Here is a 24,005-nt window from a genome sequence, read left to right as displayed (position 1 = left end):
AGCACATTTGTAGTACTTGTTTATTTGGTGTTGTGATGTTTTAATTTCCAATTAACACTTTTTTGAAGATACAATCTTGTGGATTGAATTCAGGTTGTTATATTTAAAATTTTTCATTTCATTGTCCCACAGCGTCTTGAATTCCTTGGAGATTCAGTCTTGGATTATCTTATAACCTTGCACCTATATCAGAAGTATCCTGGATTGTCACCTGGTCTATTGACTGATTTAAGGTCAGCTTCTGTGAACAATGATTGTTATGCTCGATCTGCAGTTAAGGCTGGATTACACAAACACATTCTTCAGTCTTCACAAGATCTCCACAGACGTATAGCTGATACTGTTCATAATCTTGAGCAGTTATCTTTGGCAACAACTTTTGGATGGGAATCGGAAACAACTTTGCCCAAGGTTAGTCTTCGACGCCGGTTGTTGAATAAGTCTATATGTTGCTCGTGTTACAATTATTTTTTTAGTATCTTATGCAATATATTGCAAATGTTACCTTTAATGTATCTGTATATCCATGTAATTTTTGTAATTTTAGTTTTAGAGGTTTGTTTATGGAAAATTTTCCTTAAGCTTGTGGCAAACACGCTACCAGAATTGCTTGGCATTAGGGTGACAGCTGTAAAATTTAAATCTAAAGAGTTTTGGTGGTAAAATTTGAACTTTTTTCCGTATTTTAAAAGATGATGCAACAAAGGCTCTTTTGAGGAGAGGAGAGTGGATAGAATGGAACAAGTTTTTGTAAAAGAGGAAGACCAAGGAAAATTTGGTGTGAGACGACTTAGGTAGGATATGAGTTATAAGGTCTTTATAGAAGATAAGGGGATAGATGGAAATGAATGGAGAGCTAGAATTTATGTAGCCCACCCCACATTGCTGAATAAAAGCTTGATAGGTTGTTTATTACAAAAGGTGATACTTGTCTGTTCTTAAATATGTTGAGCTTGGCCTTTGGTAGATTAATAACCAGTGGGTCTTCTTTCATTGCAAAAGACATGAAAATCCAGTCGATATCTTACTATGAAAAGTTCGCATGACCGTTATGGGGATAACATTTTTATATGTTTTGGTTGTTGGATATATAACCAAATGATGCGTTATTTTCTTGATTTCCTTGAAGAGTGAAGTCACATGAAGATGTTGGAGTTGCAAGAGCAATGATTTATTTCTTATTCTTTTTATTTTTCATTTTTTCTATGTATTTTGCAATTATGCTTTCCTTTTCGTTGGTGTTGATAAGCGTAATAAAATTTAGTGCTTTGACTTGCCTTGCTCAAGTCCATCATCCTTCCAAATTGAACCTTATTCTTCGCCCTTGCTACTCACCAAAATGTTAGTAAAAGCAGGATGGTGGAAATTTATTAATAGGCGAAGAAGGGACTGCTAAGTAGATTAGAAAAGGAAGCGAATCTTTGGTTGCAGTACGTGTTCATCTGGTTTGCCCTTGTTAAATATGTAGTAGTGCTTGGGGGAGTGTTGGCAGTATGCTAGTTTGAGTAAAATGGTAAATATTTTAACATTTTGGTTGCTATCTTTTATTGGTTGATATCCAATAACAGGTCTTTTATTATTGTTATTTGGGATAAATTTCTCGTCGTCATCTTGTTTAGTGATCTCAATAACCCTCCCTCTTCTCTATTTTCCCTTGAAAGTTAATTTTGTTGTTCTGAGCGTTCATATGATGTGTTGCAGGTACTTGGAGATGTTATAGAATCTATTGCAGGGGGTATTCTTGTTGATTCAGGATACAACAAAGATGCTGTCTTCCAGAGCATGAGGCCACTTCTGGAGCCTTTGGTTACACCTGAAACATTGACGCTGAATCCGGTGAGAGAGCTGACTGAATTATGTCAAAGGGAACATTTCACGAGGGAAAAGCCTGTGGTTTCTCGCGGAAGAAATGTGACGGCGGCTACAGTAGAGGTTAATGCAAACGGTGTCTTACACAAGCATACTAGCACTGCGCCGGATACGAAGATGGCCAAGAAAATGGCTTCCAAAGCTGTTCTCGAGTCCTTGAAGAAAAGCTTAGCTTGAGGCAACGCTGAAATAATACATACATTTCTTACTTACTAAGAGCAGAGCTCTTAGATAAATAAATTTATAAGCCTTGCCGTTACATTGTTCAGTTTTCCTCAATATATATATATATATATTATAGATTTTTAACTGTGGGGTGGCCGCTTGTATCGAATTGCAGTTACACTAAGGTGTTATTCTCTTACGCGGGTTGGGTTACGTGTGGTGTATCTTGTTATCAGATTTGTGTATAGAAAGTCTTAATTCATTATGGTACATGATGGAACAATTGTGGTTGTGAGTTAAACCATTAACTAACTGTACACATTCGTCTTGTTACCATTAGTTATGCATCATTTAGGAGGAACAAAGTAAATTTCAAAATATGTCTTGACCTCATTGTCAATAAAAATAATTTATTTATAGTATTTTGACAATAATCCCTATATGTATAATTCGGTGACATTTGAACTATAGTAATATTAGGGTCATTCTAAGTTTTTATGCGTATTTTATCTTGTCATTAACAAGTAGTAATTACTAATTAAATTGAAGTGTAATTTTATTACTTTTATGATAATAAATTGAATCAATGTTTATGCAAATTTGCATAATAATTAAATTAATGGAGTAATTGGCTAGCTAAGAAAATCTATACCAAGAAAGAACTTGTAACCACGGTGATGGTGGGGCGCACTAAGATAAAATGACTAACCTAGGGTTCATGTAATTTTAAAAAATATTTTTTAGTTTTTTATTCTAATTTTTTACAATTAAAAATATCTTAACATTTTTATGTTTTAAAAATTTGAAAACATCAAACCATTTATTTTAAGAAAAAATTTAAAAAATGATGTTTATTAATTCATAACATAAAATTAAATTTGAATTTTTTATTTTCCAATGGAGATTTAATTATTCAATATAAAATTAGAATTAATAAATATCAAATATTTTTGACAATTAAACATGCCATTATATTTTGATTTTAAAGTAATAAAATTTCATGTCAATAAATTTTTTTTTTTTTTTTTTTTTTGGGGGGGGGGGATGTGGTGGGTACGGAGTTGATGCAGGCAGGCAACAACATAGTGTGTTTATTGGTAGAATTGAATTTAAAAAGATGCGAGTAACATACAAATCACACCTAAATATATATATATATATATATATATAGTAATGAAATCGATAATAAAAAGGAACATGACAACATCAAGTAACTACGATCAAACCATGTCATTAGAGAGAGACTTGGAGGTGTAGGCGAAGCATCCTGAAAAGCTGGCTGTTGGAAGTGGGAAGGTAGCGTGTGACGTGGAATTGGGTGCGGTGAAGAAGACGAAGAAGAAACTGTTTCTGCAGCCAGCAATAGTGGCTGGCAAAACTGACTTTGAGATAACATAGTACTACAATTACATATACTTGTGGGTGTGCGCGCGCGTGATCCCTTTCGTGTTTCGATCAGATATTTACAGGAGAAAGAGAGGGAGCGCGTCTTTTCATTGCTTTTATTATTATTATTATTATTAGTATTGTTGCTGAACCTTGTTTGTACGATTTAGCTTCCTTACCACTTGCAGTTCTCTCTTGCTTTCTCGCAAGTTTCTTGGTCGCGAAGCATTGCGACAGTGGCCTCAATTGTGCTTTCTTCGTCAAGCGGTACGTAGTACCGCAGTTGGAGTAACACGCACTCCCTCCCTCTCTCTCTCTCTCTCTCTAGTTGTCTCTGTTGGGTTAGCATTTAGATTGTTGTATTCTGGTGCTAGTACGTGCTACTACCGAGTGCTCGCCAAAGTGTATGAGTACTCTCTGTGAGTTTCTCCATTTAACCATTTCTCTTCCTGTCCTGGGAAATGCATTTTGGGATTGGATTAATCTAGTGCTGGGTTTTCTTGATACGCGATCTTAGGAAACGACGAACCACCCTACAACGCAGGGGAAGAAAGATGCTGTATAAATGCATTTGTTTTTGTACGGAAACTAGATAGAATTTGTCCCATGTTATCCAAAGCTGCTCTGATGTTTGTGTTCACAGGTGGTCTTTTAAGGGACACGCACCGAGGAAGAAGCGCGCGAAAGGAAAAAGGAAAAACAGGAAAAAACGAATGGATGGGTTTGTTTATTTTCTTGGTTTAAAGTAGTCTAGTTTGTTTGTTTTCAATTATGTATGCTGGGTTGAACTAATTTCTATTGTGTTGCCATGAACTTGTATATTCCTTGCTTCCTTATTGAGATTCCTTAATAGTTTCAACCTGCAACCTGTTAGTGTGAAAGGCACTGTCAGAACTCTGAACCAACTTGCGTGCTCAGAGGTGGGCAAAAAGCTTCATCAGAGTGGTGCATCAACTGATAATCTAGTGCCAGATATTGTTGCGGATGAAGCTGATGCACGCGGTTTGGGTAATTTGTAATATTCAATGTATTATTTTCATTCTTATATGAACTTTTTAATTTAACTTTTAATTAAGAATATCGTGATGTACTAGGTTGTGAATTGTATGTTGATAATCAAGCTAACTACTTCCCGCCCGAATTGGTTGGTCACTGTGAAAACAATTCTACAAGGTTACTCCATTTGTACTTGATTGAGTTACAGAGGAACTTTGAGTATGATGCCCCACTTCATCATATTGCACTTGCGGTGATGAATGAGCTTGAGTTTGACGATGAAAAGGTGGCCTTTGATTTAGAACTTAATAAGGGCATTTTATCTGTGAGGGTGAAACATCTTGGCATTATAAGCCTTAGTTCTGAACAGGTACTGCACACATTGTACGTTCGCGACTTTTTTTGAGATAATTAATCTGTCTGAAGAAATATTTGCATAGATTATTTTTTGATTATTGAACTTTCTTGACAGGTGCTTCTATGCCAAAGGTTTCAGATCACCCTTTTCCGAGTTCTTTTTGATCACAATTTGAATAAGTTAAAGGAGGCTTTGGGTGCAGTTAATTCAGGGAAAGGGAAAGAATTTATGGTAGACTATCTCTTGCTCCCCTGTAGTGGTCCATCTCAAAATCCATCGATTATCAATTGGAAATGTGTGTGTTCTGTGATTTTTCCATGGGCAAAATTCAGGGATAATCATACATGCGGTTATCCTCCCAAGTGTTCTGGCCACCTTGTGCATACTAAGAATGATTTGGTGTGCAGCTGCATGTTGGAAAATTCCTTGGTACTCACGCCTCATAATGGTTCTCTTTATTGTATCACTGGAACTTTAGATAATCTGGATGGGAACTCGCTGCTTGGGATGCGGAATGGGAAAGCCATTACTTACAAACAACACTATAAATTACGGTTTGTGAAAAATATTCATTTTAATGTCTCTGTTGTTAATAGATATGATGGCCTTCGTTAGTTTCTCTGAAACAGGTAACTGGTATTTTTGTTAAGTGAACAGAAAAAATAGTAACTGTATCCTATTCTTAATCACAGGCATGGAATTGACTTGTGCTTTGAAGGGGAATTGTTGCTTAAAGGAAAACCTGTATTTCCTGTGAAAAATTGTCTTCAGAGGCTTGGGCAACTCAAAGAGAGAGGTTATATTGCTTTCTGCCTTACTCTATGTGTTCTCTATCTATGAAAGACTATATCTATCCATTGAATCTATCTGATCATTATCTTATAAATAAGATTTTATAGGAATGAAAGGATGGGTTCTTGCTCATGACCTGATATTTTGCACTACTTTCACCAACCATTCGGACTAAGACCGTCACTCGCAATAAAGTAGTTGCCATTTCTCGAATGGAAATTGGTAGTAGAAGTCTGTAGGCTAATTATAAGACCTTGACATGCTCTGTTGTAACTCTACGCCTCTTTAATATTGCAAAGATGCCTAACACAATTAAGTAGTATTATGGACATTGTCTTAGTTTCCCAAGGCAATTAAAGATATCTAGTATGATATGTTGGAGAACATAATTCTTTTTTTTTCATTATGGAGGAAGCATGACAAAAAAAGAAAAAGAAAGAAGATTATATATGTTGGATCTTCTTTATGAGATGCATTTTATTTTGCATGATGGTATTTTTTGTTCTTGCTTCTCTAAGGTCTTGTTCACTTTTCATGTGTCTTCTTCCTAATCAAATAGCATAATTTACAACCATCTCTCCTGAGGCCTTTTGGTAATACATCTGTACCCCTTGTTAGTATTTGGGTGAAGAAAGAATGCGAAGGGCCTTTTTTTCACTAGGCTTTATGGTTAACTCTTGTCTGTGTAAACTATGTGGCAGCTTTAATTCAATTGGTTGCACTCTACTGGCCACTTTATATTTTCGTATTTTCATTTTATTCTCTTTACTCCTCACTCATCTCTCTAACTGCTTACTTCCCTATCCACAATCTCCCTGGCTGGCAACCACCTGCCAACCCACTAACTCCTCTCAACCAACACTCCAATCATTGCCATTAAAGCATTGGATTGGCTGCTTGTGAGGGAAGTGGCTGTATGGTAGAGGACACCGATTCCTTGGGATCACTGCTGGTATTTCATTTCCTTGCCACCATCCCCTGCCACAATAAGTATGGTGGCACCCTCACATTGTGTTGAGGATCTCCACCAAAGAAACATGGGTGTGGATATGGATAAAGATGGTCATGGGGGTGGTAGATTCAGATGTGACATGTAAAAAATGGCAATATAGAATCAAGGGTGCAAAACATGGTATTTTTATTTGTTACATATATAGTAAATTAAAAAGATAATTCAGCGTGCAAAATGAATGAATTCATAAATAAAAAAAATGTCATAGATCTAATACATCATATTACAACAATAACACAATCACAGGATCTCACTAGGCAGGGTTGGCTAATAAATCATATTACAATTAAAAAGTACCAATCACCAAACAAAAAAGCCTAATAAAAGCATTGACAGTTGGCTGAACTTAAGTCACTGCCACTGGTCACATGATGGTGATGTGTCTTATAGGCCGTCACAAATAGACACGCCTAAACTTGTATGTGTCCATCTGCTGCTCCAGCTCCTCTACCTGATGAGTAAAACACAACATGAATCAATTGTCAATTAATCTATATCTACCTGCCTGTGTATAAAGTCCAGTCCTAGACGGTATTAACAACTTGTGTTGATTATAGTCACAGTGGTTGGGTTGAATTGTGAGTGCAAGCTTGGTTGAATTATGAGTGCAGAAGTACCTGACGTTTCCTTTTGGAGGGTGATTGAAGTTGTAGTTACTATTAGCATCACATTGTCCTCACTATTATTAGCCCAGGGGGTAGACCTAGATAAAAGATCATTCAAATTTTGTTGCTACCAACTGTGGCAATGGATATGTTTTACCCACATAAATGTGTGTGGGTGCGTATATTCCATATGATTCTGCTAATAGTGCATAGTGGTTGGGAACTTCAGATGATGAGGGTGGTGCCTGCAAAGATGGAAAAAGAGTGGGGCCTCTTGTGGTGTTAGTTGGGTATGCTAGGAGAGGGAAGGAGAGGAAATGATGGTGTTGCTGCTTGTGAGAGTAGAAGATGCTGTTATTTGGTGGTGTGCACTGACAGGTGATCATGTATTTAAGTGAAGGAGGGAGAGTCATATTTGGCTTGTTCATTTGTTCAAGAGATGCAGAGGATCATTTATGGAGACCATTAGTACAACTCAAAGTGAGATATATGAACTTCCATGAGTCAAAGAAAAAAGAAAATTTTTATGCAATGATAACAAAGAAAACTGAAATTCAAATAAAAGTCAAGAGTGCCATTAAACTGTAATTTTTTCTGACATAAGTGCCCAGATCTTCCCACAAAGAAATTCATGCATTTTCATTTCTTTATTGTGTTTTCTTTTTTTTTTATCGTTATTATTTTGTGTTTTCATTTGTGGCTAACTTCTATTTTTATTTTTATTTTTTGCTAGGATCAAGTAACACATTTGTTGAATTGCCTCCTGAACTTTGTGTAGTCATCATGTCTCCTATATCCATTGGCACCGTATATTCTTTCTCTTTTCTGCCATCTATCATGCATCGGATCGAGTGTTTGCTTCTTGCTATCAACTTGAAAAAGATGTATGCAGATTGCTGCACACAAAATGTTATTATTCCAACTGCCAAGGTAAGCTCCTCTGTTACCTCACAGTGTCTTCATATGGACAGTACAATGCTTGTGTGCGGACGATGAAAAGGCAATTACTGCATACAGTTGTTCAAGTATTGGGTCTGACTTATTTTATAAGTCCCATTTTATTTTACGGTGACTGTTGAATAACGCTAAAAATGCACTCTAGCAATGTGTTTTTACTCTGTTCACACTTTAAATAACATGCCCTTTTTCAATTGATGTTTGAACTCTTATGGCGTGCTGAAGTATGGTGGGACAATTTTACTGGTTCTTGATGTACAATAATGGTCTTATTCTAACAAATTGATGACTTATTCTTAAGCTTTGGATTTGATTTATGATTAAGAAATGAGTCCGTATATGGTCAGACTAAGTCGTGCCTGTACTAGTATATAATACAAGATGATGTGGTTCCCTTGAATTGACTCTGTTGCTGTATCTTACTGTACATTTTTCTTTTTGTCTCATTAACAAGGATCTGTGTTCTTTTGACTTGTTGACTGTTCATGTTGAAAATGCCCCAGCAACTGTAAAGACGTTGAAGCAGAATTGAAGATAATCTGGAAATCTCTCTTATAGCTGGCTTTGAGAGAGGAAAAATAGGAGCAGAAGTAGCTAACTTAATTGATAAAATAGTTAGTTACAGTCCTAAGTTTGAGGCTTCTGTTATGGTTTTTTTGTTTAGCTGTAGTTGAAGTTTTTCAGTTAATTAGTTCCTATACTTTAGGACATTATGGATGAATTATGTAGCAATTCAGTTAACGTTTGATGTATTTAAACAAGCTCAATAAAAAAGTATCTGTGATTTGCCTCCATTTTGTGAATTCCCTCTGCTGTGTTTTACTTCTGTTTTCTTAGTTATCACCAACAATTTTCTCTGGGTTAATAATATGGTTAATTATTTAAATTTCCTCTGTTTTGCTGAATCTCCTCTTGCACTTCTGCTAACCCACCTAACACATTCATGTAGGTCTTGGAAGCAATTACAACGGCAAAGTGCCAAGAGGAATTTAATCTCAAATCACTGGCAACTTTGGGGGACTCTTTCCTTAAGTATGCTTCCAGTCAACAGCTATTTAAAACTTATCAAAACCAAAATGAAGGACTACTCAGTCAGAAGAGAAAGGAAATAATTTCTAATCCTGTACTGTGCAGGCTTGGATGTGACTCCGAACTTTCGGTAATATTTTACCAATTATTTCTGTCCATAATATGGATGGGCTTGGTAGAAGTGCCATCAGTTTAACTATTTCCTTGGATTTGCTTCTTCTTTTTTTCCCCCTGCAGTTTGACTTTAATTTTGGGTTTTTCATCTTGTATTTTCTAGGATTCGTAAGCTTATGTTTTTTCTTTTGTACCTTTTAACCGTAGGGATTCATTCGAAATGAACCTTTTGATCCAAAAATGTGGATAATTCCTGGTGATAGATCTGGACAATATACATTAGATGAACAGTTTCTTTCTGCAAGGATGAAAGTCTTTAATCGGGGAAGAAGGAAAGTAAAAAGTAAAAAAGTAGCTGATGCTGCGGAGGCACTTATTGGTGCATTCCTTAACACAGGTGGTGAAAAAGCAGCCTTGTCATGGATGGATTGGCTGGGTATAAAAGTGGATTTAGTCAATGTACCATATGTGAGGCAATTTCAAGTTCCCAAGAGGCATGTTGATATCAAATGTCTAGAATCCTTATTAAACTACTCATTCCTTGATCCTTCTTTGCTTGTTGAAGCACTAACCCATGGCTCTTACATTCCAAGATGTTATCAGGTATTTTTGTGTAAATCATAAGATAGGTCATTGGTGTTGGAAATCGATGCCCTTTTTTTTGGAAATATTTTTACATGCTGTCACTTGCCTTTACTCTTACAATGTATCTTTGTATTAGTGCTTCATCCATTAAGTTAAATTTTACACCTATGTTGAACATAAATTGTGTGTAAAAAAGATTCGCCTTAAAGCATTCTATTGCTTAGTTGTGGCTTACCGTCAATGATCCTTTTTTTTGCTCTTTGCTAATTCATTGAATGCAGGCATTTTGATTGTTTAATGTCATTATTTAGGTCAAAATGAAAAATTAGTCAGGAAATGAAATTTTAATGTTTCTGTTGCAGCATTAAAAAACATAGTAAAGTGCTATAGAATACAGCACAATGTGTTGAAATAATAATTTTTATTGACAAGAATTTAGATAGGAGGAAGGTGGTGTTAGGTAGGCATAACAGGAGTAAATCTTGATGAATCAATCAACATGAATTCTAGACATATGAGCAGATTATTGGGCAGAACACTCTTAGCAATGTGCTGCATTGCTCTAATGCAATGAAAATTGAGTAGAATTGCTCTATCAACTTCCGAATATAGTATTAACTTCGAAAGGTTTCTTGCATTTTCATGGATGGAACTTTGAATGGACTAGCGATGGTTATCGAAGGTGTTGACTCTAGAAAAAAAGGATCTAAGGTTTCCACAGTGACAACAAATTGAAGAAAATAAAGAACAAAGAATAGATCGAGAGAAAATAATGAATAACATGGTTAAGATAATTTGAATTTTGATTATACGAGAAGACGAATAGAGGCTCCTATGAGAAGAATGGACGGAATGAAAGTATTTAGCAAAAGAGGCAGATAGAAACAAAGAAAAACTTGGTGCAAGACTGTTAGGTAGTTATAAGGGATACAAATTATTTGTAGGCTAGAATTCATGTAGTCAACCTTGCAGTGGAATAAATGGCTTGATATGTTGTTTTTATGAATTTAGAATTCTTTGTAAAGGTGTTTACTATTTTTATTTTTATTTTGATGAAATACTAGATACCGTGTAGCAAATATGATTGTCAAATCTTCACCTAATTGGAAAATAAAAGAATTTATTTCCTACTTTATTTGCATCTTAAACACTTGCTATATTTGGATTTTTTTTTTTTATTTTGTAAGTTTTCCTTTGGTTTTCAAGTAACTTTGGAAATCTCAGCTTTTTTTATATTATAAATTTATTGCACGTTTAGACATTTAAATAGATATATTTCAGTTTGTGTTTGAATATTTCTATGATTTTCTGAATGGTGTATGGGTGTATGACATATACCAAACATTTCTGAACTGTTTAAAGCATCTTCGCTCCTGTGCTATTTGAAGTTTGAACAACTCATTGACACTGACAATTTGATGATCTAGTAGACTTAATTACAAATTTAAAGAACATTACTATAAGCAATAGTAGCATTGAATGATTGGTAGTTCTCTCTTTTTGCGTTGAACTATTTGTACAGCAGATACATCCACGCTGAGTTTCCTATTAGTGTAACATTCACAGGCACACTTGTTTCAACATCACCTTCAACCCTTAGTGTATAGTTCCTATCTGCATGGGGACAGAGGTTGTGGTGCTTGTTTATTTGATGTTGTGATATTTTAATTTCCAATTGACGCTTTCTTTTGATGATACAATCCTGTAGTTTGATTTGGGTTTATCATATTTTAAATTCTTAATTTCATTGTGAAGCAGCGCCTAGAGTTCCTTGGAGATTCAGTGTTGGATTATCTTATAACCATGCACATGTACCGGAAATATCCTGGAATGTCACCTGGGCTGTTGACTGATTTGAGATCAGCATCCGTGAACAATGATTGTTACGCTCTATCTGCACTCAAGGCTGGATTGCACAGACACATTCTTCATTCCTCTCAAGTGCTTCACAGACGGATAGACAATGCGGCTCATAATTTTGAGCGGTTATCTTCGGCAACAACTTTTGGATGGGAGTCTGAAACAACTTTACCAAAGGTTAGTCTTTCAAAACATATCAGTTAATTCATATTTGAGCAGATCTAAGGTAACAAGTTTTGGTGTTGGGAATCTATTTGTTCCTTGTATTTTCCTCAGTTTGGTGCAGCTTGTGTAATAAATTGAAATCATGTTATTGGATATGTTAATTTTGTAACTTAATCATGGAACCCTAGGAAATTTGAAATCTTTGGGAGTGATTAACTTAGTTCAGTACTTGGAATAGTTCAAATTGTGTCATTTTAAGTGGATGCTAATTTGATTATTTAATCATGTAACCCCAGGAAATTTGGGATGTTTAGTGCCAGTTGGGTTTCAAAATTAACTTTACTTCACACACCAACTTTCAACTTCTGAATTTAGAAATCGCATGTTACTTTTGAAGTATCTTTGTGTCCATTCAGTTTTTCTGACCAAAGTCTTTCCTTTAATTTTAGAGGGTTGTTCGAGAAGAATTTTTCTTAAGTTGTGGAAATCATACTAACAGAATTGCATGGCACGACTCGCATTGATCGGCATCAATCTTTTTTTTTTTTTTTTTAAATTCATATTTAAGAAAGATGATGCATTGATGCCTGTTTGTTAAATAAAGTGAGCTTGCACCTTGATAGGTTAGTAACCTGTGTGTTTCATTTCATTGTAAAAGATGTGAACCTGGTATGTAAAATTTGCCTTGCCTGTACAGTGTCAACATTTATATTAAAGGATATAATCAAATGATGTCTTATTTTCGCTATTTCTCTGAAAAGTGAAGTCAAGATGTTGGAGCTCCTAAAACAACGATTTTTTATTTTTGGTTTTTGTTTTGCAAATTCAGTTTCTTTCTTTTGTTTTTCATTTCAGATTAAGTTATACTTCATTACATATATGTTTGGTCATTTTGCTCTTATGCTCTTCTTGTAGATGGAGTTTATAATACACTTACACAGTGCTTTGACCCACCATCTTGTCACATGATAAAATGTTAGTAAAAGTGGGATGGCGCTTGAAAAGTCCCAAAGAGTTTTGAACTACTGTTTACTGCTTAATTGAAGTTTTTTATAGGCGAAGAAAGGGATACTAAGTAGATATGAAAAGGAGGTTAAGTTTTACATGTAGCATGTGTTTATGACGTTTTTCGTCAAATATAAGTAATGTTCGTTGAACAGTAGTTTGAGTAAAAGAGTGTGTTCACTTTTGCAAACATCTCGATTACATTTTCTGTCATAGCTTGACATCTAGCAGGCTGTTTTTAATGTTTTATTCCATACATACGATACGAGTTGCAGGTACTTGCAGATATTATAGAATCTATTGCAGGGGCTATTCTTGTTGATTCGGGGTACAACAAAGATGCTGTCTTCAAGAGCATAAGGCCTCTTCTGGAGCCTTTGGTTACACCCGAAACATTGCCATTGAATCCAATTAGGGAGCTGAGTGAATTGTGTCAAAGGGAACATTTCGACATGAAAAAGGCAGCCTCTCGCGAAACAAACCAAAATCTGGCAGCATTTACAATAGAGGTTAAAGCGAATGGTGCCATGCACAAGCATACACGCACTGCGTCGGATAACGATATGGCCAAAAGACTGGCTTCCAAAGCTGTTCTCAAGTCCTTGAAGGAAAGCTTGTCCCGAGGTAAGGCTAAAGAGCAAATTTCTTAGTGAGAGAGCTCTCACATGATTTATTCTGTGCTTGTATGGAGCAGAGTAAGCCCCGTTAGGGTGTTACATAGAGAGTTCGGTTTTCTACAATATATTTATGTGTGTGTGTGTATGGTTGTATGTGTGTGTATATAGTTTACACTGCTAGAACTACCCAAAAGCTATCCATTAAGAGCCTTCAACATTCAACATGCAAAACAAGTACTTCAAGCAAATAATCTTCTTTCTTCTACTTCTTTTTTTTAATTGAAACACGACGTATTTGAATCTTTGACCTCACTAATCTTTATGACTTTATATAAATTATCTCATCCACATAATATAGATAAAAAATTCTATCATGTTTTAGACAAAGTTTCATAATACCACAAGAGACACATAATATCTACACAAGTCTTACTATATAGTGTGATTGGGGAGCACCTCATCAATTATACACAATGTGTAAAACTACACAAACCTGCCATATATCATGACGGGCATGATCTCTAAAGAATTTAACTAAAAGATGCATTTTGCACGATATTGATGAGACTCGTACTTATACCAAACAACTCTAAAATTGAGACACAAATAGACTTGAACAAACTCAGGTAATATTTTAACTAATCTTCAACGTAATCTCTTTCCCATAAGATATATTTGCATTTCCTAAATATATTATAATGTGGGATTATTTGCATTTCCTGACACACCAAATAATCATTAACCAAATTTACTATTCATCCCACTAAAATGAGTCCAGGCATCATTAGATTATTGCTACTTTGAGTCTCATTGATTGCCCCAACATGAATGAATAAGTTTTTACAACCCAACACAAGACCAAACCATTTATGACATACTTATTCGTTAAAATGCATATATTACCACTTTATGTGTTTAAACTTAAAAAAAAACACGTGCAAATTGTAGCCATTACAATTTAAACTACCATATATCTCTTATTTCATGCTAATTTAAAACTAACAATAAACCCTTACCACCTTTAGTTTCACCTCCTTCTCGGCTCTAAATCAGTCCTGACTGCAGCTCAAGTTGTAGTCCGAACCGATCAAAATGGTGTTCGGACGGATCAAAATGGTGTCTTTTTGATCTACACTCTGCAGGTCGTGCCTTCCCTTCTACTCTTCTCCTCCCTTCAGACTTACTTCTCCGCTCCTTCATACTGCTTTCTCTTCCGGTTTTCTTCTCCTCCCCTTTTCCCTTTTCTCCTCTCTTCCGTTATTTGCAGTCATTCTCCTCTCTTCCGGCGCGGCAACCGACGTTCATCGGTGACGCTACGCTAAGGACCGACGGCGAGGCGACCGGAACAGTATACAGATCTGGAAGGATCCACGGCAAAGGGTCCCATTGATGACGGGAAGGATTGACAGCGAGGCGACCCGAGGAGTCTGCAGATCTTAGTCACCGACGGGGCCCTTCGACTTCTCGATCAACGGCATGACCCTTTGCTTCCTCGGTCACCGCTGCGTCACTTGCCTTCCTCAGTCACCATTGCTTCACCCTCCTCGGTCTGTTTAGTGCCGTACTTGATATTTTGGGCGCTAAGTTGAAAGGTAAAAAATGCACCCTCAAAGCACATTTAAATTTTATTTTTTATAATAAAATATAAAAAAAATATTCATACCATATCAAAATAAAATTAAAAATTTTCTAACTGATCAATCAAAAATTACTCTCCTTATAGTTTTGAAAGCAAAAATATTAATAAAATTTATATAATCAAATTATTTGAGCATTTTTTTCTCAATAGACAATATAGGTAATCCATTCAATCTGTCTTGTAACATAGTTGAGCAGAGATAAATCTTGATCAACTTTAACTTGAAAAAAAAAAATTCTGCAGATACAACTATAACAGGTAAAGTCAATAAAATTTTGTAAGCAACACAAGTATTTGGGAAACACCTATCCATTTTATTCAAATAGTTTACCACATCAATTGTTTTTTTTTTTTTTTTTTTCCTGGAGGTAAAGAGTATTTGAAGACTAACAACTTCGAAAACAAATAATCTCCATCTACATCGGAATGACCATTATACATCAAGAATTTTTTAAGATTTTTACAAGACCCTAACAAATTATCATCATCAGCATACTTCAACATCTCCAAATTAAATAAAAATCCAAATGTTTCCTCATATTTTTGAAATTGTTCAAATCTAGTTTGAAGTGAAGAACGAGCATTATCAATTATGAAGAGGAAATAATTTACTCTAAAATAATCTTTTGCTGATTGTGTTACCTCATCACTACAATCTTCATCAAATTATTTTTTTCTTCGAATCATGTGTTTTTCTCAAAATACAGCTTCAACTCCTATTTCATTTGCCAATTGTTTTGCTTCAACCATAACCTTATCAAATTCAGATTCTTTATAATCATCAAGAAACAAAAGAAGTCCTTCTAAAAGATTGATAGCAACATCAATATCCATATTTTCAGTTTGAAGAATTTACTTGCAGAGTTAATTACATGCAACAACTTGTACCATATTACCATATCAAGTAAGAACTCAAAATTTTGAAGTTCATATGTTGCTAAGAACTCAGCTTCGCTCCTTGTTTTATGATCTTCACTAATATCTACCAAGTCAAATAAATCATTTCTTATTTGTATAGTTTGCTCTTTTATAGGCCTAACACTTTCAACATGACTTTTCCAATGTGTTTGTGACAATGGCTTAAGTGTAAGACCTTTTACATGATCTTTAAAAATTTTTCATCGCTTGGTAGAAGAAGAAAACAATGTATAGATGCATTGTATCGCTCTAAAAAATGACATAGCTTTAGGACAACAATTTGCCATATCACATAATGTCAAATTAAGACTATGACAACCACATGGAGCATAGAAAGCCCTCGAATTTATTTCAAGTAGTCTTGTATGTATACCTTTATGCTTCCCTTTTATATTAGATTTGTTGTCATATCCTTAACCTCTTATATTGTCAATATCAAACTCAAGATTGGTCAACATGTTTTTAAGCTCAATAAAAAGTCCAAACCCTAATGTATCATTAACTTTCAAAAATTCTATCCAATATTCTTCTACCGTTGTAGTGTTTGTTGAATTATCCGCACATTGTATTACAAGAGACATTTGCTCCTCATGACTGGCATCTGGAGTACAATCTAATATGTCCAAAAAATATTTTGCTTGTTTAACTTTTCTAACAATTGAACTTTTTAGCTCATTTGTTAATATTTGTATCAATTCATTCTGAATTTTAGGACTCAGATATGTATAATGAGTCTCATGTGCTTGAATATGCCGAATGTGTTCTTCTATAATCGAATTAAATTCAACAATTATTTCAATCATTTGTAAAAAGAGACCATTGTTTTCCACATAAAAATTCTCACAATCTCCTCGAAATGCCAAGTTATTTTTTGCCAATCTTTGCACAACAGCTATTATCCTCTTCAACACATGTCTCCAGTGTTCTCTTTCTTTATTGATTTCAGTTTGCACACTTTGATCAATTGTTTTATTTTTCTGCAGTCTTATTTCTAATTCAAACCAACTAGTCATGTAATCTATATGCTCCTTACTTGCTTTATGATTTTTAAGACTCCGACTTATATTATGCCAATCTTTGTATTCTTTATTTCCCAACTGACCAATTTTACTCATTATTTTTTTACTTTTGAATAACTTGCAGCAAAAGCAAAAAATCATGTCCAAATGAACTGAATATACTAGCCATCTCTTATATTTTGTTTCTCCATTGGATAGTACTCGCTTATATTGTAATAATTCAAAATGCATGTCAATACTATCTTTAGGAAACAATACTCAATCAACTATTTTTGGACCCTTCTCTACTAAAAAATCTCTCATATTTTGATCAATCTTATCCCAACACCTTGGATCATAAAAATTAATCAACAAATCTTCATGTCGAACATTTTCTTCTTCTTTCTCATTCTATTGATTCACATCAACATTTCCTTTTTCTTCTTCATTGTTCAATTCATTGATATTAACATGATCGTCTTTGTCTTCATTAAATTTATCAACCTTTTCACATTGTTCATTGACATTGTTATTCCAAGTTTCTTGTTCCTTCACCAAGGTTTCATCCAAGTTTTCAACTATTTCTGTCTTCTTTGTTATTTTGTTGCTACTAAAGTATTTAAACATATCACCGGCTTGACATTGAACTAATGATTCTTTTCTTTGTTTCCTTTTTCCTTTTTGAGTTCCAGACATATGTTTAGAAGACATGATTTGTGATTATTACTTAAACATAACAAAAGGAAAAAAAAATATTATAACAATACATAACTCGCTTAAGCAATAATAACATTAAACTTAATTTTTAAATTATAATCCAACAAATCAATAAATGCATAAAATCCTAATTACCCACAACCTATTACCATAAGTTCTAATTCACTAAGATTCTAATTAATCATAATTGAGTTTATAAATTTAAATTATCAAATAAAATAAAAATAATTAAACCCAATTAAATATGTTTGTTGGGTCTTGATTTCAAACTATAAAATCAAATTCTATATCACAAAACTTGTATACCTAAGGCACATAGAAAACATTAACATCTAGGAGATCTCACTGGTAGATAAACATATATATATATATATATATATTCTATAAAAAATAACAAAAAATATAAATAGCACAAAAAGGAGATCTTACTGGCAGATCCCACCGTCAGCCACCGTAGCTAGTGGTTTTCGACAATCAGAGGCCACCATTTAACACCCTTATCCCTATTGACTAATATACCAAAAAACCAACAAGATCTAACGGCCGAATCTCTATAGATCTAAGATAAAGTTTCGGCCCGTGTGTATATACGTATATATCATGTATCTATATTAAAAATAATTGCTGATAAAACTAAAAGACTTATCTTCTTGTAGATCGAGGCCACTTTCACAGTAAAAATACGGTTGGATCTAAGATCAGACGGCTGGATTTCAAAAAAAATAATGATTTAGAGAGTTGTTCTTAAGAGAATGAAAGAAAGAAAGATAGAGAGTTTGCCTGAGAGATTACTCTGTTCTATAGATTTTGGGGGAATATGATGAAGAGATTTATATGGGGGAAAATAATTATTTTGACACAGGGACAAAATAGTAAATTTATTTTCAAATTTATAGGCCTCCTGAATTGACAAAATTATAAGCCCTAAGACAATGGGCTCTTGGATTTGTCTACAGGTCCGGGCCTGGGTCCGTTGGATCTGCAGACTCGCCGTCGATCTTTCTCGTTAGATCTACAAACTACTAGGGTCGCCTTATCGTCGGTCATTCCCATCTCATCGTCAATAAGTATCGATCACCTAGTCATCGCGTTGCTGGTGAGTGTCACTCACCCTCATCAGAAAAGAGGAGACGAATTGCAAACAGAGAAGTGAAGAAGGATAAGAGAAGCAGAGGATGAAAAATGATAGAGAAAATGGACAACGAGAGGAGAAAAAATGGAGAAGATAAGAGTTTTGATCTATGACGTTTTGATCCGTCGGAGTTTGAATTTTTGTGAGCTTATTTTATTAACGAGTGACCTTTTCGAACAAACTCGAAAGCACTCTCAACAGGGCTCCTCAAGTCATAATAGAGTCTAGTATGACATTGGCAGGAAGATAATATAGCTAAGTCGAGACTTGTTTTTGAGACATTTCAGACTTTACCAGGTAGCTGATCTACTTTGATCAAGGAAAAAACCCAGTCAACCACCAATCCACGAGACCTACAACTCGGCCTTTGTCATTGAAGTTGTCTTATTCAAGTTCAATTTGGTGCGCCCCCTTTTAACGAGGATGGATGTCACTTTATGAATTTTGTGGAGTTATAATCTTTTTTTGTTTTTTGTTTTTGTTTTAACAAGTCTTTCATCACTTTCTTGGTATCGTCGCTTCTCTTTGCTACCCTGCCTCGCCACCTCGCTATAACTAGAAAGAATGTAGCGACGATTAACACGCGAGAGGTGAGGTGAGATAATGCGGTGGAAGAAGAGATGACGTCGAAGATGGAGGATGTGATGATGAGAGGAAGGAAACAAGAGGGAAAAGGAGGGATGAGAGAGAGAAACAGTTTGAGGCAAATTGATTGGGGGTGACATTGGGGTGCACAAAATTGCATTCTTTGCTAGCCATGGCATTAATTGAGGCCCTATTTGGCTACTTATAAAAACACTACTACATATTTTGACATAAGAGCATTAGGAATATTCTTTTTAACTTACATAATTCAGTTTTAGAATCATGTGGGTCACTAGAAAGCAATCTGATAATTCTGCTAATGCTCGTCACACCCCTAATGGTGAGAAACCTCAAGGCCAACAAAGCATATCACCAAGTAAGATGTAAAGTAAAAGAAGAAAAAGTTATCGATTGCTATTAAGAACCTAACATAACTTTTATCTCCCTTTGTCTGTTGGATCTACAGACTCGTCATCACCTTTTCGACTATCCTTCCCGTTAGATCCGCAAGCTGCTAGGGTTGCCTCATTGTCAGTGTTTTCCATCTCGTCACCAATAAATGTCAATTGCCTAGTTGTTGTGTCGTTGGTGAGTGTCACTCGTCCTTATAAAAAAAAGAGAGATAGAGAGAGAGAGACGAATTGCAGAAAGAGAAGTGGAGGAAAAGAAAAGCGGATGAGGAAATAAAAAAAAAAAAGTGAGAAAACGAGAGAAAAAATAGAAGATGAGATAATAGTTTTGACTTATGATCAAAATGACATAGTTTTGTTCCTCTTGATCAAAATAACGATGTTTTGATCCATGTGACCCGTAGCTTGATCAGCAATTCAAACACATTTTAGGTTTAATGTGTTAAAATGGACTCATTATTAAACTTTACAATGACACACAACCTAATTAACAATTCTCCATTATCAGTAAGCCCTCCAAATGCACCATGTGTCTAACCATAAAGATGACGAGATAATTGAAGTTTTCAATGGCATGAAAATTGGGCACCCACCTCCCTGCAGGGGTGGAGTCAGCAATTTTAGGCAGGGTGGACAAAAAAAAAAAATAATAATAACATAAAAAAAATTAAATAATATAATAATAAAAAATATATTAGAAATTAAATTTAAATAAAAAAAATCAACATAATTTCAAATATGAAATTGACAAATCTTGTACAAGATGTTGGTTTGTGGAAAGAAAGAGAAAATCACTAAAACATGCCTAGTACAAGATGTTGGATATTGCTAATTTGTTACAGAGAAATTTGTCCTTATTCTTTCCAAATAACTTTGACAGTCCATAACACAATAACAGATTCAGTAAGGACAAAAACTGTAACGTAATTGTTTAGACATATTTTTCTAGCCATTTTACTGTTTAACTCAGATCTAGATATACTGTTTTTAAGAAATGCTATTAGAATATAAGAGAAAATCAATATTTTTATTTTTTCTTCTGTACGTTCAATTGCAACAATAGGAAATTCACAACAGAGTTCCACAATGATTGAACTTATCATCTCAACCAATATAACTTCCAATCTACTGTTAAAGTCAAGCATAACTTTCTATTAACTTTGAAATTGATCGTGCGCCATGACTTTTCTACAACTTCAAGTTCCACAACAAACATTCTCTCCAGAACAATGCCAAATTGCAATCCCCTCAACATTTTTCAAATAAAGTTATAAGCATTTCTATCACTTTAACTGCCTCATGTTCCAGACTTCACTAAATCACTATATCTTCTATATCACTAAACATCTATTGCCAACTTTTTTATTAATAAAGAAAATTTCTAAAGAGAGCACATCAATAAATTGTACACTGGACTCAAAAAGAGAAAGGTAAACCCATAACCTGTAAAAACATGAAGGGTGGGCAACTACAGAGTGGCTGGTGGCTTGGTGCTTAGAAAAAAATAATAAATTATACATGTACAGTGAGAATTTTTCAAATTGGAGAGTGGGCAATTGCTATCCTTGGCTCTATGTAGCTCTGCCCCTGCCCCCATGAATGAGTGTATGATCACTAAATTTGTAATTATATATGCATGCCATTCAGCGACGTCTGTTTGGGTTTATGGGTAATCCAAATTATATAGACTGCTCATGTGTTAATTTGGAATACCCATCCTTCCTTTGTTCCTTTGGCTCCAATTAATGCATTTCACCACTTAATTTGATTATCGCATCAGTAGCCTTTCGATCCACTGAATAAAAGTAGATATATATAATGGCAGCATGGTAATTTTCTTAAAGAGGAATTCATAACTATTACTCCAAACAAAGTCAAAGGAGGGAATCTACAAATTTAGTGGGCTGTATCAAAATACTGACGGGACCAAAATGCAATTTTAAAGGGGCGCACCAGGGAAGGGGTGGGGTCTAGGCATAATTCTCAAAAGAGGTGTGGGGTCTACGTGAAAATTCTATGAAAAACTTGGGGGGACAAAGTGAGAATTTGAAATTCTCAAACTATGGTTCTCTGCACACTGACTGACGATGGTGCACGTTTCCATGGTAGGCTATAGTGAGAGTACTCGAGTACTTTACTATCTCTAGCAAGTTCCTAGCCCCTCATTGGTTGATTTGGGAGGTTGGGCAGTGAGAGAAAGTCTACAAAAGAAGCACCACCATGGCCAAATGATTGAGGATTTCCTTAGAGAAATTAGGTCATTTCTCAGTGTTTTTACCAAATTTAGGATAAGACTTCTGCTCTGGAAAGACACAAGCAATTGATGGATACCAAAAAGAGGTGTTTGAGTGAGATTTTAGAGAGCAATTGAGTTAACCAAAAATGTGGGGTTCCAACCACTTTCACATTAACTTTTTGGGCAGAAGAAGGCGGAGGAAGGAGCAAAGAAGAAGATTATTTTACGGGAATAAAAATCCATTTTGATTAGTGGCCTATACCTTAGTATGCAATTCCATCTTCGTTCTTTCATGTCCATATTTGGACATCCAAAACTTTGTTGGCTTTGTCATTAAAGTGGGTAATGTGTTTTCTTCAACTATGAATAATGCATATCAATTTATTTTGTTTTTTAATGTGTTTTCTTCAACTATGAATAATGCATATCAATTTATTTTTTTTTTAAAACAAAGGATTATTTCTTAACCAAAAACTCAAAATAAGTGCGTCAATTACGATCAAATGGTGGTTCTTAAAGTTTTTTAGACAGAAAATTATTAAAAATTTATCTTTCTCGACAATGATAAATCCTTTTATCTCTTTTCATTATTTAGGATCGTGACCATTGCAATGAAAAAAGAAAGAAAGAAAACTCTATCTCTTTTTAATATTTAGGATAGTAACCACTGCAACGGAGAAAGAAAGAGAAAGAAAAAGAAAAAACTCTCTCTTTTTAATGTTTAGAATCGTGACCATTATAATAGATAAAAAAAAAAAAAAGAGTTATTTTGGACTTTTAATAAATTTTAAGCTAGGATACAACAGTTCAAAAAGTCACTTGACATAAATTATCATGGATGTCCATCAATGGCAAGATCTTAAGAAAATATCATATCATAAATTATAAAGATTTAGAAGCTTAATGATAAAAATTAATATTTAAAATAAATTTTAAAACACGTAAACTATAAAAAAATACCTTTTTTTTTTACCACATTCTCAAATTTAGACTCGGCTTTTTTTAATTTTTTCAATAAAGACATTCACCTTTCTATTTTTTTTTTTAATTCTATGGGCTCATTTCATTTCATTAAGCTTGATTCGTTAATTGTTAACGTGGCATGTATTGTCTTTAGGTTATGTTTTAATTTTTCAAAACTATAATGATGAAGCTTAATAAATGAGGAGGCCCACAACATTGTCAATTAACGGGGAACTTAATGAAATTAGGCAAAAATATAGAAATGAAACAAAACATAAGGTTAAGATATTCCTATTGAAAAAAATTACAAGTTTATTCTAAATTTGAAATATAGTGAAGGTTGGATTTTTATTTTAATAATTTACCCTTTTAAAAAATAATCAAACTTTAACATACTTTTCTTTTATTATTTATCATCCAATTTGAAATGATGGAGAAAGAAAATATGGTAGGGTTGAGCAAGAAAAAATCAAATTATTCACACGAAACCAACCCGCACCGTGGTCTTCTAAATTCCAAAATTTACTCTAATTTGCTAATTAAGAAAACCAACCAAATTTAATATGTCTTAATTTTAGGTTTTGATATATCTACCATCAAGATAAAAGGCAAGGGGTAAAGGGGTAGGTTGGCCTATTAGTAGTGTAACACATAAATCCTAACAATGAAAGTGTTTGAAATTTTAAAGTGTGCTTGAACCTTATGGAGGCAAAGAAAAAGAGAAGAAAAAAAAAACCCTTCATTTTTTGAGCAAGTGAAGTTTGAAGGGTTAAGCCATTTGCCGAATTCAATCTCCTTTGTACACAACCATGGAAATTAATCTCTTTTAATTTCTTGTAAGTTGATATTGATATCTCTTTTTCACAAATATAATTCAATTCCCTCACATTTT

The 24,005-nt window shown here is 34.4% G+C and overlaps 2 protein-coding genes across 3 annotated transcripts in view; both read left to right on the top strand.

Moving 5' to 3' along the window:
* Positions 1-2,394, top strand: part of LOC127796164 (endoribonuclease Dicer homolog 2-like) — a 30,931-nt gene extending 28,537 nt beyond the window's left edge. The window contains exons 22-24 of one of the 2 annotated variants that reach the window (XM_052328162.1): positions 133-233; positions 361-411; positions 1,702-1,866. In XM_052328162.1, coding sequence (XP_052184122.1) covers positions 133-233; positions 361-411; positions 1,702-1,720 — 171 coding nt within the window. In that variant the 3' untranslated portion in view covers positions 1,721-1,866. Of the gene's footprint in view, positions 1-132; positions 412-1,701 lie in introns of both variants that reach the window. The other variant, XM_052328161.1, reaches the window with a different exon arrangement.
* Positions 2,395-3,769: 1,375 nt separating this feature from the next.
* LOC127796165 (endoribonuclease Dicer homolog 2-like) lies at positions 3,770-13,769 on the top strand. The gene is made up of 12 exons (XM_052328163.1): positions 3,770-3,824; positions 3,938-3,979; positions 4,064-4,141; positions 4,295-4,428; positions 4,515-4,786; positions 4,889-5,328; positions 5,467-5,570; positions 7,917-8,113; positions 9,090-9,299; positions 9,491-9,886; positions 11,627-11,905; positions 13,174-13,769. Exons 2-12 carry the CDS (start codon positions 3,975-3,977, stop codon positions 13,546-13,548), a joined length of 2,490 nt encoding a protein of 829 aa, XP_052184123.1. The 5' UTR covers positions 3,770-3,824; positions 3,938-3,974; the 3' UTR covers positions 13,549-13,769.
* The last annotated feature ends 10,236 nt before the right edge of the window (positions 13,770-24,005 follow it).

This window comes from Diospyros lotus, chromosome 3, assembly GCF_014633365.1.
Source record: "Diospyros lotus cultivar Yz01 chromosome 3, ASM1463336v1, whole genome shotgun sequence".
NCBI classification, from domain to species: Eukaryota; Viridiplantae; Streptophyta; class Magnoliopsida; order Ericales; family Ebenaceae; genus Diospyros; species Diospyros lotus.
Note: the sequence above shows the minus strand (reverse complement) of the source record. Positions and strands in the feature narration are given on the sequence as shown.